The sequence below is a fragment of the Oculina patagonica genome, chromosome 4 (genome assembly GCF_052425735.1).
Source record: "Oculina patagonica isolate OP01 chromosome 4, crgOcupat, whole genome shotgun sequence".
In the NCBI taxonomy this organism is placed as follows: domain Eukaryota; kingdom Metazoa; phylum Cnidaria; class Anthozoa; order Scleractinia; family Oculinidae; genus Oculina; species Oculina patagonica.
The window spans coordinates 63,878,894-63,895,006 of record NC_135761.1 but is presented as its reverse complement, the minus strand read 5'-3'; the positions used below and the strand labels follow the sequence as shown (position 1 = coordinate 63,895,006).

The window sequence follows — 16,113 nt, the reverse complement described above, 5'->3', positions numbered from 1 at the left end:
AAAAACGCGGGCGAGCGAGGAAAAACGCCGTCGTCCCTCGTCTCGTCCCACTCGTTTTTTCCTCGCTCACCCGCGTTTTTCGCTCTTCGCTCCTCCAACCACCGAGAGCCTGGAACAGGCTACGCAGTTTTGTTGAGCAACCAGAAATTTAAAGCAACATGAATCCTGAAGCTGACTTTCTCCAATGATCTAAGTTTCATTAACTCTAAAGTATATAGTTCTATGCCATGAACGTCGTCGTTGTTGTTGTTTTTGTTTTGGTTGTTTTTGTTTTTGTTGTTGTTCTTGACGACGGCAACATTAAATACCCTCATTAAATAAAGTCGTATTATTATTATTATTATTGATTACTATGATTATCTACCTTGCTTCTTCTCAGTCCTTCTTACTTCATGGGTATTAATGGCAGTCAGCAGAGTTTCTTCATAGCTCACAACAAAGCACCGGAATCACAAAGATCATGAATGAGAAATCCGCCGGAAGCTGAATTTGTTTATGCGAATATTATCATTGTATTTCTCTCCAGCGCAGCTTACAAATATGATTCATTTCAAATACACAGTATTCATCATCACAATCTTCTCATTGCACAATACAAAAACCCCTTTACACCGGAACGTTAGCAAGAAAAAATGAAACGTTCCTATACCTTGATTCCACACTGCATGGAATTCATCTCAATGCTGTCTCCAACTGTCATTCTGATCGCCGAACATGAGTCATATGTCATGCCGGGAAATGCTTGGTCCTCGTTATCACAGTTTGTGACATTTTTCACTTCTTTGCAGTAGTCAGCAGGCGGATTTGGTTGACACTTGTAGCACGTAATTCCCATAACTGATCATAACCAACAAGGAATAAAAATAAAACAACAAATTTTAATTTGGACAAAATCTTAAAAGATTATGTTTAACTACTATCTTTGAACGATTAGTAAAATTCTCGCTGCCAACGCCATTATGTTATTCTCAGAAAAATTAAATTAAAAAAAAAGACGGATGTAGGAAATGTAGCATTCGGGGATTCTACGAATAGTTCTTCTTACATTTCTATTGATGTTGGACTTATAACAATAAAACAAATTACGAGTATGTACAACTACTTTCTTTGAATCGATTTGAACTATCAATAAAAATTCTTGATGTCAACACCACTATGTTATTCTCAGAAAAAATAAATTCAAAGAAAATTGCAAGAAACGTAGCATTCAGGGTTTCTACGAAAACCCCGAGTCCTTCTAACTTTTGATTGGTACCTTCACAATATTCTGATCGGCATTGTGTCATTTTGTATGAAACAAACTGAGGGATAATGTTTTCCTTTGAGTCAGCTATAAGAAAAGTAAAAACACAGCAGGTGCCTCTTTCGTTTGTTTGGAAAGGATTAGCATCAAGCTGATTCTATACCTTTAAATTGGAACTGCTGCTAATGTGAAAACACGTGCACTTCGGTCACGTCAGTTGCAAACGTTCACCTGCCACCTGCCCGACGACCGGGGGGGGGGGGGGAGGGGCACTCCATTATTAGGGCTTAACGGGGACGTGCGGCCCAATAGGGTATGGTTTTCAGGCTTTTTTGTCTTGAACGGGGTATATATTTCACCCCTTTTTGTCTTTTCTTAAACAGGGTATCTTTTCATGGACCAATGTCAAACAGGATAGGCTAATATGCTTGCAGAGGTGTAACAAGCCAAATTTTCACAAATTCTTCCGTATTGCAGACTAACATTGATTTCGGTATTGTTACTTAGCTTAATTCACGATCACATCAAAGCCAGTGAGGTGCTTGTTTATGTCTTAGACAGGGTATCAAAAATTGGCATTCTGTCTTAAACAGGGTAGGAAAATCAGAGGTTCGTGTCTTAAACAGGGTCAGGATTTAGAAGGCCGGGCCGCAGCTCCCTACCCGAAATTATGTCGAGGACCCCCTCCCCCCGGGCCCGATAATCACTTCTTAAATTAACCGTCCTTCAACGATCACCGAAAACATATATTTTCAATAATAACTGCTAGAAAAAAAGGATACGAAAACTGCTGAGTGGACGAAAACGTCGATTTCTCCGATGAAACGTTTTTCACAACAGTTATGGAAGACAAACTGCCTGACAAGGGACAATTTTGGCCCAAATTTCTCACGTTGTTATGTAAAATAAACATATAGAACATTTTTAAAGAACTTGATGTTTTTAAAATAACTTAACTTGTTATGTTGTTGCAGAAATGTCGTTCTGTGGCATCGAGTCTACTGGTAAATGAGTTTGCTACCTATCATTAGGGTCAGTATAAAAAAGCTATACTTTCATCACCATAGTCATAGTAATCATAGTAATATTTACGTGAAGCACCAACCCGTGAAACAAGGCCAGACCACGACAACGGGAATTCCGTGCCCTACTCTTTGCGATAAGTGTGTGGGCTCTTTTACGTCCCCTGCTGACCATATAACACTGAAGATGCAGCGGGACCTACAGTTTATCGTCCTTTAATATCCGAGAAGACTGGAACATCTAACCATTTGCAGATGTCATATTGCAAAAGCAGCACCGGTTCTCCTAAGTTGTTGGTCAGGTCTGGGAGTCGAACAATAGACCTCCCGCACAACAGTCAAGCGCTCTACCAACTGAGCTAACCGGTCGGCGGTTAAAGTTAAGTTTAGGGTTAAAGTTATTAGTTTCCAGAGAAACTGTTGAGCTGCGTCGGCGGGCAAGAGAAACACTGAGTTGATTATCAAGTGGACGTTGACAAAGGTAAATAAACCGGCGTAGCGAATTTGGATCAAGCCTTCGTGGGAGAACTTTTGAGCTGGATGTTTTTGAACCACAAAAACATGATCGACAAACACTTTACGCTAGATCATTTTATCTTGTAATAATCACACAAAACAGAATGATCGTGATCGTTAATAATGAACAACCTAAACACAAGGTTTCTTGGATTCCTGTAGCGGAACAGCAAGGCACCTAGTGTGTGTTTTTGTTTGACAATGCACTGAATAAAAACAACGCAAAATATGGCTTTGATCACGCATAAACCTTAAAACTCCATGCCAACTTTACGTACTAATAATATTCGTGAAATTTTTTATACTTCTAACGGAAAGGTGAAAATGACGGTAGATTTTTTCATGGTAAGAATGAAAAGTTATGGAATTTACACGACAAGAGATGAAAACGATTCGTAAACTAACAAAAATAAGGAAAGTATACCCCTCGCAATAAATTGAATCTCCATGAGATAATATGAAAAACCTGAACAAAACAAAACAAACAAACAAACAACTGACCAAAAACAAAGTATGAATCAAGCCTAAATTTCCATAAATTTCCATAGCATTGAAGAAGAAAGCAATTCGAGGCAGGAAATGTACTCGCTAACACGAAAATTTGAAACACTTGAACCGTGAAAATATAATTGCCATTTGAAAAGGAACGAAAAGATTACCGACGGCGGGAAATGTATTCGCCAACAAAAAAAATTGAAACAAAAACTTGAAAATAAAATTGCCATTTAAAAAGGAACGAAAAGTTTACTGACGGAAAAAATCTCCAGAAAACTTCATCTTTTTTCGCAGTTATTCTTACGATTTGAATTTTAGTATCAGACCTAAGAAATTATTTATGCAGCCTAGCATTAATTTAAGCATGAAACTAAACTTTTTCATCAGGCCCTTTTTTTCGCAATTTCAGAATTAATTAAGCGAATTTTAGTCGTCAGTCCACCTTTTTTCCTTTTATATCGTTATTGAAAAGAAAATAAGTTCTATCTTTAAAAACTTTCCTTGCTTTTTGCCGGAAAATGAAATTCTTGGCGATGAATTATCACGGGAAATTAACCTTGCAACTGCGCACATGAAATGAAAAATCGTTTTTCTGCACATGAAAGAATTTTTTATGAGTCAAGGATCATTCGAGCGTTGAGGTTTGATTATCTAGGGTTGAAGCTTTACGCTAGCAGAATAACAATATCTCGAAAAGCCATTATTGAAACCGAAATTTCTATTTTTAATACGCAAACATTTGTTCGATATCTGAAAACTGACAATTCAACGAGTTAACATACCGTTTCGAAAATCATAGGAGAAATTATTATCTGCTCAGCTTGGGAACGGTTTCGGCACAGTCAAGTTGACTTTATTTGATGATGTTCCGAATTGCGGCTCCGATAATAAATTGCAGCTCCGATTGTACGGGAAAAAAGCTCATGGAAAGGATAAAAAATGAAGAAGAGCTTTCTTACCACTGGGTATTGTGAAAATGGCCAAGGCACAGTAGAAATAGCCGATCATCTTGAAATACTTTGCTGCTATGAGCAGAAGCGTTTCTTCGAACAACACCCCTCGGTATGATGAAAGCTATAATGACATCTGTAAACCAATACATAACAGTTGCTATGCCAACAGTTGCTATGCCAGATGGGAAGGTCTTAACGGGGGGTACCTTTGATGCTGACGGTCCAAAATATGCAAGTTTTTTTTAAAAAAATTCTCTCATCTTATTCTTGAAAATGATCAAAGAAACGGGGCCAATTAAATTTGATAAAAAAACATTGACTCGTCAGGTGTTATATTTTCCAACCATTTGATGTAAGGACGTCATTTAATAGTCAGTGATGATTTAAAAAAGGAAAGAAAACCGAACAAAATAAGCAACAAGATTTTCACTTGGTCTAAAAACCTCTAACCACTTGTGCAAGTTACAAGGTCTACAAGGACCTCTACAAGGTAAGATAAAGATGCAATAAGTCTAAACATTGAAAATAATACCAGGGTAATACCAAAAATAATCACCACCACGAATTTGTCTGTAGTGATGGAGTTGGGAAAGGTGAATGAGAAAACAATAACGCGGTAACTGAAGACTTGACTGCATAATTTATTGACGGTAACAAACTGAGGAGATTTTACAAATCTTGGAAATGTTTAAGTGACTAGAATCAAAATCAAAACCCAGCACGACAGAATACTTTGAAACATGGCGCGATAAAATGAACTACTGTGACATTTCAATCAAAATTTCGTTCTCAGTTTGAATGGTTACTGCTTAATTTAGTAACGGTGTTAAGTTTGACAATCAACTTTTTATTTGGTGCTACATAACAACTCTTCTTTGTAAGGTGCCTTTAATGAACAAACAGGTTTAGTGCATGAAAAACCCTGCAAACATCACTGTGATGCTCATAAAGATGACAGTGAATGATGCAACATGCAAACATGCATTGCTTGTAATCGTAGGCCCAGTGGTTGTAGCGCCCTTTCCAGAAGTGGTTGCTGCAATGGAGGCAGGCATGGTTGCAGAAACGGTAGGAGAAATGGTGCCAAAAGTAGCATTAAGCCCGTTACACTTGTCTTGAAAACAGCAATTAGCCTCGCATGACTTCATCGTCATTCCTGATCCTTGAAAGTTTGAAGCGTTGCAGTATTGTGCCTTCGCCATTCCGCACATGGCCTGCCGATAACAAACAAAGCCATATGATGGTAACTATTTTAAGATCATATTTTTGGTCTTTCAAACATTGATAGTGGCATTCACCTATCTCAGTGGAACTGAAAGCCTTGGTTTCTTATGATTTAACCCCACCCCCCCCCCCCCCCCCCCCCGCTCATGGCACTTCGAAAGACAGGGCGACAATTCGCTGTTCTATAGGAGCTACAACCTCGTTCGGAGAGGTTGTCGACGTTACCTTTCACGATCCAGCGAAATTTTCAAAAACAACACCGACAAAAACGCTGGGGACAAGGTTGTAGTGAATTTTCCTGGGAAACAAGATGGCGTCTGTTATAGGCTGTGTAGGATTTGTGTTTTGATCTCCTGCTTCATGCTAAATATTGACTCGTAATTTTTTCTAATCCCCAGACTGCAAAATCCTACACCTTTGCTCGGAAAATGAATGGGACAATAAGTAGAGAATCAGTAATTTACATTGTGGCCCAAAAAGGCTAAACAATAAAAATAAGTATGAGCGGAAATAAAATAAAAAATAGTAATTTTAATATTACATCTGTTCGACAATAAAATGTTTAGTGATTTGTGTGCTACTTGTTGAAATTGTACGTTGCATTTTGCTTCACCGTGTTTACAATACTAAAATAAGATATCGGAAAGACACCAAAAAACTTGTCAAAAGATCACAATTATAATCAAACTAAACAACCTTTTTTTCTAACTAACAATGAGCATTTGTGACCCGCTCAAACGCTCCAGTGGCGGATCCAGACGTTGAACTAAGGGAAGGGCCCTTTTTTGTGTGTACGTACAACCAAAAAAAAAGCGGGGGGAGTCATTGAAAAAGTCTTTTACCAAAAATAAGGTGGGGGCACTTTGATGTCCCTAGATTTTTTATGCTCAAATGCACATAACAGCAAGTCTTTTTATTGACCATGTAAACTAATTAGTTTACTGTGACGACTTCCAATCAATGAATTCAGTTTACAGATTAGTGTAAGTGACCAAAGCTTACCTTTACCGCACAGATCATGGTATTCATGGGAATCTTTACATCTCCCATGGTAAATTGGTAGGCCACTTTTAGGCAGGCGTCAAATTTCACCCCTGGTGCCAACTCTGGAGCCGTGTCACAATTGGTGATATTTATATCACCCGATACGCACGTCTGACCCGGGTTTTCTCCGCTTATACAGCGATAGCAGCTGATCGCCAGCACTGAGGAGAATTTAAGAATAGAAAATGTCAATTCCATATTGACATTTCATTGCTTGTGTAAAATCGCATTCAAGCAACTATCCAATCGCTAACAATTATTATGAGATTTTGTGCTATCAAACGACTCTATTGCTTTTGGCTTTAGCAGTCTTATCCTATCCCACTTTCGGAGGGTCGCACCATTCGGATGGAATGGCGGCATAAGTCCTTTTCTTTCATCGCCGCCAGGATCTGGAACTCAATACCACCATTTGTAAGGGACGCTAACGATCTTTTAACTTTTAAACGATTACTAGGTAAATATTTTAGGTTTTAATATTTTTAACTCTTTTTAGGCGCCTATTAAATAATACATATTTACATAGATAATTATATAATTTTTTTTTCTTTTATACAATTTTGCGTTCACGCACACATTTTAACGAGCGCTTGCGCTCCTAGGTGTCGCGTGGTTAAATAAAGTATTGTTGTTGTTGTTTGTTGTGTTGTTGTCGTTTCTTTCAGGTAGCCATATAAGGGCCGTGTATGGACTGATTCATAAATTGAAGTTATTTACAGACCAAAAGGATAGAAGTTGTTGAAAAGGATGCAGAATAATCGTCGTATTTCCCTCGGTATCTATTATTCTTCACTCTTTTTTCCAAACGGCCGAATCACATTTCAGGCCGCTACTTATGAACGGTCCGCGGTTTTACTTGCGGAGCTTTACAGTAGCTTAAGCCTATTTGAAAAATGATTGGAGCGCAATCAAGTAAGTGTCCAGTTCGAACTTTTTTAAATTGGACAACTACGCCATTCGCGCGTCAAAATGGTTTCTTTTTTGCATTGGCAAAGAGAATAACGCAACTTCTAGTAGGAAAGATTACGTGACGAGCCACAAAATTGTCAAGATATAATTCAGTGAATTTGACGGCATAATTTTAAATTTGTCTTACGACGTTCGGCGGCTGACTAAAACTCAACGTCCCTGGATGACCCCTGAATTATTTTACATGACATTTTCGGCATCATTTTAACTTCAGACACACGTTTCAGCTATTTCTTCGAGCACAAAACGTTACTGTGATCGAAAGATCCGACGCCATCTCGTTCTGCATGAAATCGAGGCCATGTGTCAGCCAGACAGCCAGTCCAAGATGTCGCCCAAAAGCTGAAATGAGACAGCAAGCGATACCCGCAGGTATAGACACAGGAAACGTTTTGTTTACTTATGCTCGTCGAGGGCAAACAAAGTAGACTTGAATGCAGTCCTATTCGGTCGGTCGATCGCAACAGCACTGATGACTTACGTCATAGCCTAAAAATTGATATTGCGCGCGTAACTAGAGCCAGTCCCAAACCGCGCATTAGAATTTAGAATCCCTAAAACTCAGGGGGAAAGGTAGAGTTCTAATGCCTCTATGGAATAAGAGATAACATAACCTTCTTTATAATCCTACGTCTGGAATTACCGTTTACATGTAAGAATAGAATGGAACACTACTGACGAAAGTGGGTATTACGCCATAATTTTAATAACTACCGTATTTACTCGATTAAGCGCCGCCCCCGAATAAGCGCCGCCCTCGAATAAGCGCCGCATATAGGACAAAAAGTTAATAAGCGCCGCCCCCGAATAAGCGCCGCAGTCCCGATGCGGTGCTTATTCCAGAAATTCTGTTTAACCAAAAAGAGCACTACAAAGCAACGCTAAAACAAACTTGGACATTTCTTTCCGTCAAAAGCGATGTTTTGCAGTTCAAAGTAATTGTTTTACCGCTCGCCCATTAGTTTTCTATCCAACATTCTTACAATACGTTGTTCTGTAAATGTTGTGAAGGCCGCAAACTTTTCTAAGAAAGCTTGCGCCACTTCTCCCTTGAGCAAGAGAGACGAATACTGACAATCAAGGACGCTATTTTCAATTACCTTATTGTTACTTATTTTCGCGGGCACTTAATTTCGCGAAAATGGAACATGAATATTTCGCGAGACTTAATTTTCGCGATTTGGCCAAAAATACGTAATTAGCATAAAAAATACAATAGAAATCGTTTAGAATTAATTTTCGCGGGTCTTTTATTTCGCGATTTTTTGAAAATCGCGAAAATCGCGAAAATTAAGCCCCGCGAAAATAAGTAACAATAAGGTACTGTAAAATATTAAATTCTTTGTGGGTACGAATTTTAAATAAGCGCCGCCCTCAAATAAGCGCCGCCCTCGAATAAGCGCCGCACTTGTGGCGCGAAAAATTTAATAAGCGCCGCGGCGCTTATTCGAGTAAATACGGTATGCGCATTTCATAAAAAGACCATACGAAGCATTAAGCGCGTGGACGTTCTTGATCTGTTGGCACTGTTTCTTATTTTCAAATCTATATTTCCTTTCAGTTTTAGGCTCTTACCAGTCACCTGATTTGTCAAATATGGCGTCATTTGAAACTTTTGAAGGACTCTTCAATAGCACAAAGTTTATGCAAAAATCTTATCCATAGGAGATTTGGTTTCCAAAAATTGACGGTTAGAAATCTTTGTTCGCAACAAATTGGTAGTTAAGAAGGACCCCCCCTTTACCGTCCTAATCGAATATAAGCTCTACAGACTCGCGGGGTCAACACAAGCCTGTCTATCTTATTTGATTCATACGTCTGAAAATAAATCTTAGCCGCGTTATAAGCACGCGATGCACTCAAAAGATTCCTGTTGGATTTCTAACACATTTTAGAATAATCTGGTCCCTGAGGTTTTCTTTCTTCGCTTGCCATCGCTTTGCGACTCGATTTCACCGCTTCGCGGTTCCAATTTGACTGCACTGAGAAATAGAAGAGAGACTTCTAGAACCAGGGCAGTTTAAGGGCCTGTTTACATGGAGGTGGGGGACCCCGGGTAGGTGAGGTAACCCGCCTAGGTGGGGTAACCCGCCTGTCCATATAAACTCTCATTTTTACTCCATCGCGTTTACATGATAGGTGGGGTAGCCCCCCTAGGCGGGTTGCCCGGTCTGCTGGGTAGGGTAACCCTCCTAGCTGGGGTCGTGTTTTGCCATGTAAACGTTTCAAGGTGGGGTAACCCGCCTACCCGGGGTCGACTCATGGTTAATCTGAAAGTGCAGTAAATGCAAACTACACAAGATATGGCTGCCTACGGCTTCAGCTACGGCTACAAACCCGGCGAGCTTTTCCTAGAGCTTCATCTTCCCGATGTGGAACGACAGTGCGAAAGATGCTTGAAGAATTAAAAGTGGAAGTGAAGCATCAAGCGAAGGCCCGAGCGAGTCTCACGCTTCGACTATAAACAACAATGCCTTCGACAACTGCTTCGACTTCTAATACTTTGCCTCAGTAATCAACTAATCGGTCGAAAGCACAAGATGAGAGAAATCAACCGTAAATATTAAGAATACAAAACGAAATGCGATATGCGACTTCAATGGAATTTATTTCGAGACAGACCTGGCTTGCTCTTTTAGTTTACGAAAATATGTCATTGTATTGCCTTCGATTTCCCCAGAAACGAATTCGGCTCCAAAGTTCAGTCATTGAGTCATGAGTCCACTGAAAGGAACAAGAGAAAATAATAGACGAAGCCATTTTGTCTGTTTACGTGCTAACCTCGTGAAAAGGTCACCCCGGGATCTCGGTGTGATTACATTTAAACGCGAGCTAATTTTCGACCACGGCTGAGCGGGTTACCTCACCTACCCGGGGTCCCCCACCTCCATGTAAACAGGCCCTAAATACCGTATGTAACATGAACCAATTTGAACTACTGCGTGTAACTAGATATCGAGCACAAGACATAAAGAATGTTTAGACTGAGAGAACCGGGGAAAGAATTCCGGCCGAAAAGATTTCAAGGGAACGTACAGTATCCAGATTGGTGACGAAGCTTGTTAGCGAGTATTAAAATAAAGAGGTGCACAGACCTCAGATTGTCAGTGAAAGATACTACGGCTTCCAAAAACGACTCGGCAAATGAAAAGTTCGACATTTGAGACGGGCGTAGGGTCCCGGATTCTCTTTTATTCCGAGCATTTAAACTGTTCCTGGGTAAAAAATATTAATTTTGTAAAAAATATATTCCTCTACGCTTTTTTAACTTAGCTTGTATTCAACACTATTCAATGGCCATTAATTCCTTCGATGCCCCGAAATTGGCGAAATGTATTGATCTGACCTGCTTAATCTGCAATTATCAACATGGTAGAATTTCATTCTTGAAATGTCAAAATTTGAGACGAGTTTCACAGCTATGTTAATTTCCGCCCTGCTCTGAATATATATAACCAACTCTTGATTTTTATACAGTCGTTCATCGCGAAAACGACTTGCGTTTGAATTGCTCATCACTGAAACATCGAGAACAGAAACCAAAGAGCCAAGGCTCTCTGGGCAAATAATTTGCGTCCCGTTTTCATACAGATGATTATGAAATCCCGGGTGAAATCGATTTCCTCTACTGACAATGTCTGCTGTTCTGGCGGCGAAAAAGCATGGAAAAAACTATAAACTAAACATGCTATGTCATTTACTTACCGCTCGGTAAAGCGCAGAACGCGAAAATGCACAGAAAATAGCACTTCATCTCGAACTAAAGCTGCAGAAATGCGTCCACCGTAAGAGTCCTCACCGAAGATGTTTTAGCCTTCTAAGCTAACCGGTTTGTCCACAACGTCAATGTAGTCAGACAGGCGTGTCATGGACTCCCACGCGAATGCTCTTGCGCAATTGAGACATTCACTGCGACAGAAGCTGTGCCGCGTTTCAAATAAAGATCCTGGCCAAAACAGCATGGAATGCGGAATGCGAAATTCTGCCGCAAATTTTTCGATCTTGTTTAACTTGAACTTGTGCGCATTCGCTTCTTTCTCAAACCTATCGCGCTCGACAGCCTATATGCTGTCCTGTTTTGCATATGACAACACCAACTAATCGACCACGCCTAGCCTTTCTCCTATAACTGCAATGAATTTGTTCTATTTTTAGTCGAGTTTGGAAAAAGATTGCATCACGTCATTCCGCTCCTCTCTGGCGTTTCACGCTTGTGGATGTGGATCGCGCTATGCGCCTCCGCTTAACCGTCCTTTTGCAGACTACAGGCAATAAACGTAATAAATAGTTTCCAAACAAACCGTGCTTTAAATGCATGGCTGATCAAACAGCAAAGGACTGATGTTAAAAGTTATTTTGGCCCAATATTTCGGTTAAACAAAACCATCAGGGGCATACAATGCTAAGTGAGTATGGAAACAAACGGTCACAATAGTTTCCAGTTTTTATTGACTATTATAATAGAGCTTTTACTAATCATGCAATTACTTTATATAACAACCTAAGCTATTTCGCACATCCGTCATCAGAGAATATGCAATAAATAGGTCACTACAAGAGTTCTGATTGGTTAAATGTAACCAGGATGTTCCACCTCGTTCCCAGGGCTTTTCCCTTTGAAGCATCTGATTAGCTTGGGTTAATCAAGCCACTGCATAAAAGCTGAAATAGATTTATTAAAGCAATACAGTCGAAGCTCTCATAAGCGGACACCCTCGGGACGCGAAAACGTGTCCGCCTGGAGCTGGCCGCTTACGAGAAGGTTCTTGTAAGCGGCCACTAGGGTGTGGGGATAGATGGCCGCTTACGGGGCTTGCCCAGATAACATAATGGTAATATGCATGTTGGTGGTGTTTCGAATGTAACCGGACGTGGATGACGACCAAACAAACACTAAAATATGGTACTGTAATTACAGAAAAATCATTGTGACGAACGGCGATGTGAAGTTGATTGATTAACACAAGATACAGGGTTTTTTATATGATTTTCTTTGCAGTGTCCGCTTACGGGAGCTTAAAAACAAAGAAAAAGTCTAAGTCGTAATCTCGGAAAGTGTCCGCGGCCGCTTACGGGATGTCCGCTTACGAGAATGTAAAAATACAGAGTTTGTATGGGAGTAAAAACGGGGTTTCTAACAAGGTGACCGTAAGTAGAGCTGTCCGCTTACGAGAGTGTCCGTTAAGAGAGCTTCGACTGTAGTCTATAAATTTTTAAAATCGAATTGTTTCGTGACATAAGTAACTACTTTAATGCTGAAGACCAAAAACTTCGGATCCTAGCTTACACAATAAACTACAGCACCAATAACTAGTAAATGGGGAATTTGGCCGCGAAAAGCACTGCGACACCCGTAAAAGTGGCGAAGTAAGATGCAACATTGGAGCGTGCGTTGCTTGTAGGTGCAGTGGTTGCAGCAGCTACATTGCCTCCAGGCGCGGCTCCTGAGCCAGGCCCATTGCACTTGTCTTCAGTGCAGCACTTGAACTCACATTTCTTCTTGGTCACCCCTGGATAGGTTTGCTTGCAAGCCTGCTCCTCCGCCGTCTTACACGTGGCCTGAATTTAAAATAAGACAAAAGTATTAAGTAGGAATAAAAGACATAAAACAAATCAACCTAGCAACAAGGGGGAGAGTTTGAACCAGAGAACCCGGCCCCTAGATTCTTTAGATTGGAATAGGAAGACACGAAAATTACCATGTTATCCGATGTTTTTATAATGGACGGAGTTCGGGGAGAAGAGAGGGCGAGAAACAGAATTCCCAAGCTGGCGGGAACGGGGAGAAATTGACAAGAATTTGCAACACTTCGTTATATTTTGCAAAACAAATGAGGCAAAGGGGAGGAAATCACTACGGCGAAAAACGGGAGAAAAAGGTACTGGAAACGGGAGGTTCAAATCCCCTGTCTCTCTCCCCACCCCCCCCCCCCCCCCCACTCCCTCTTTAACTAAGCTTACCTTCATCCCACAGGTCATCATATTCATGGTTAATGTTTTCTCCCCAATGGCCCCGGTGTAGGACATCATTTGACATGCGTCAAAAGTCCCTTTCGGTGCGCCGGGTGTTAACGTGTCACAGTCGGTGACATTTGTAACATTTGATGTGCACATGGTAGCGGGTGGGTTTGGAGTGCATATGTAGCAACTAATGGCCAGAACTAAATGAAAGTAATGAAAAGAAAATGAGAATTACTTATTATGTAAACAAGATACGTTCTTTTCTATTCTCGCTCAGCATTGACTATGGCCGAGGGTGAAGAGCAGTAAAGAGGTGAAGAACATAAAGGGTGAAGAACATAAACAATCCAATTAACCAGTCAAAACGCAAAGCAAATAAATGTAGTCGGCATGAAGCGCGGGAAAACGTGCGCGAGCGAGAGACGATTTGGTTTGGTTTTGGTTTTGATTGGTTGAGAAAGTGGCGCAAGATTTTTTAACCAATCGCTAAGCGTAGTAATGCAAAACCGAAGTAAACGCGAATACTTTCGACACTCAAATGAAAACCGCTCTATTTTTAACACGCTACTTTGTTGCGGTTGTACATGTGGCACCCGTTGGGGTTAGATCTGACCCTCGTGCTCGATTTGAGTGCACTCTTGTGGTCTAAAGTCCCTTTCATTTTTTATTTGTTTGTGTAGATTTTTCATCAATGCAAAGTCTTACATTACGCTTTGGTCTCTTTGGATAATCCTGGATGAAATAGTGTAATATTGCTTTAAAAAGACACGGCAAAAAGTTCCTGATCGACTGGCCGATTACTTTTATTATTCTGAATTTCAACTGTCCCAGCTTTTCTAGTCGCTAATTCTACGGGCCGATAAACGAAATGGCTGCGTAATTTTACATACAAAACGTAGAACTCATACTGTTACTAACTGGTGTATAAGGATATCAAACATGGCTGTATTTAGTTTTTTAAGGAAAAAATTAAATAAAAAAATAAATTCGGTTCAATTCGGTACAGGTAATTTAAAATTCATATTCAAGAAATCCTTTTAAAAAAAGCCGGGTCTGCTAAGTCCTAAGCTTTTTGAAGCTGTTTGGAGGCTATGTGGATTGTTTCATTTCACATTGTGGTCTGTAGAAAACATTTGATTTGCATAACTGATCATTAATTTCAAGCCATGATGTCTAAAACTCTTAACTACATTTTTGAATAATTGCGCATGGTTTTAATTAAACATTTGAAATCATTTAATTGTCCTTACTAAAAAATTTATACCAAACGGCTGAGAACATAAAGATCAAAATTTGTACAAAAAAAAAGAAGAAAAAAATCATTGGTTTTTCTTTTCCTATTTCCAATGTAGTACTCTGAGGCGCCGAAAAAGACAGCCGTTTTAATTTCACATTACTAGACTAACACAGTGAAAGCTAAATGATTATTTTTTTTAAAAAAAAAATAGAATAAGAAATAAGAAATACTTGAAGTTGTGTTCTGTCTTGCGGATAAACCTTTTTCTACAAAACAACACCAGTTTGCCTGATCCTTTCCCGAAGAATTTTACTCCAGTTGATGAAAGCAGTTTTCTAGACACAATTGCAAAATCATTTTGGGCGCTGGCATTTTGCTTGGTCGGCGCTTGCTTGAGCCACTATGTTATGACGGTCATTCCGAAACAAAGCTTCTTCGTCGGAAGCGAAGGTAAATTTTGCGGATCATTTTTCTTAAATTCTCTTCGAAAAGCAATCACCATTTGCTTCTTATATTCGTCGTGGTTGATTATATTTGCACGCATTCTAGGCGGTCATGCACAGAAGCAAAAGCGCTGGTTATGTCTTTTGAGCAGAAATTTTGACGGGAACTTTGAATCTGCGGAGCTCAGTAGATGGCAGTTTACTCACCGCTTGGTAAAGCGCACAGCACAAAAATGCACAGGACAGAGCTGTTCATCATGAAATGTGTCAAGTGGAAGAATCTCCGGAACCGCGGATGTTTTCAAACAGCGCCCTTTTGCTCTGAGACAACAGGTGAATTGAACTGATTAAAAATGCTCGGTCGTTTTTACAGGTGTAGTTTTCCGAAGTTTCCGTAGTTTTCCGAAGTTTGCCGAACATGATCGAATGTCCGTACGCCATCTCCGAGCATGCGAAGCAAGGCCATTCGTGTTCTTCAACTTCTTCTGTCTTTGTTTTTAAGATAAAATTTTTATTCAAGGACATTTCAGTAAGATTATTTGGCCATCGCCTTAATGTTTCCAAGCATCTCGCATATTTTTTGCCACGATATTTTTTGCCACGCATATTTTTTGCCACGAATGCCACGATTTCCGAAGTATAATCAATTCAATTGATTTAACGTTCGTATGATGTTGTTTTGACTTGTGGTTTAATTCTTGCGGTTTATTCTTGTTTTTGATTGGTGGCATTAAAGCAATTTTTACTTAGCTAACCTTAAATGTCTATAAGCATTTCGCCACTTTTTTCTCGGGCAAACTAAACCTTTAATTCGGAATTTTCGGTGGGAATATCAAGCTTCGGTAAATCAGGCTTTTTATCACAAACAACTTGGAAACTCTCCTAAAAGGAAAAAAACTAAGCTTGAAATTTTAAAAGGCTGTTAAGGTCGCGGGGGACACCTTAGGCTCATCATTATGCATTTATTTAAAGCGTATGCACGAAGTTCAACGACTGACATCGAGAA

General features: G+C 39.9%; 2 protein-coding genes and 1 long non-coding RNA gene across 3 annotated transcripts in view; all 3 read right to left on the bottom strand.

Annotated features, from left to right (window-relative positions):
* LOC144648972 (uncharacterized) overlaps positions 1-4,309 on the bottom strand; it is a 10,352-nt gene extending 6,043 nt beyond the window's left edge. Inside the window, exon 1 of the mRNA XM_078508421.1 lies at positions 4,236-4,309. Within this exon, the coding sequence (XP_078364547.1) occupies positions 4,236-4,284 (49 nt within the window). The 5' untranslated portion in view covers positions 4,285-4,309. The remainder of the gene's footprint in view (positions 1-4,235) is intronic.
* Positions 644-1,320, bottom strand: LOC144648057 (uncharacterized). The gene is made up of 2 exons (XR_013569661.1): positions 1,256-1,320; positions 644-837 (listed from the first exon to the last, which is right to left on the bottom strand). It is a non-coding gene; the product is annotated as an uncharacterized LOC144648057 (long non-coding RNA).
* Positions 4,310-4,863: 554 nt separating the features above from the next.
* On the bottom strand, positions 4,864-15,440 carry LOC144648656 (uncharacterized). The gene is made up of 6 exons (XM_078508162.1): positions 15,315-15,440; positions 13,428-13,627; positions 12,778-13,025; positions 7,720-7,808; positions 6,456-6,658; positions 4,864-5,443 (listed from the first exon to the last, which is right to left on the bottom strand). Exons 1-6 carry the CDS (start codon positions 15,364-15,366, stop codon positions 5,135-5,137), a joined length of 1,101 nt encoding a protein of 366 aa, XP_078364288.1. The 5' UTR covers positions 15,367-15,440; the 3' UTR covers positions 4,864-5,134.
* Positions 15,441-16,113: the final 673 nt, after the last annotated feature.

What these genes read in the sequence shown, in the direction of transcription:
- LOC144648656 (XM_078508162.1), bottom strand. Translation starts at nt 15,366, where the DNA reads ATGATGAACAGCTCTGTCCTGTGCATTTTTGTGCTGTGCGCTTTACCA. An exon ending in TGATGACCTGTGGGATGAAG is followed by an intron (nt 13,026 to 13,427) that starts GTAAGCTTAGTT and finishes TTTTAAATTCAG; the next exon opens with GCCACGTGTAAGACGGCGGA. An exon ending in CCATGATCTGTGCGGTAAAG is followed by an intron (nt 5,444 to 6,455) that starts GTAAGCTTTGGT and finishes TGTTATCGGCAG; the next exon opens with GCCATGTGCGGAATGGCGAA.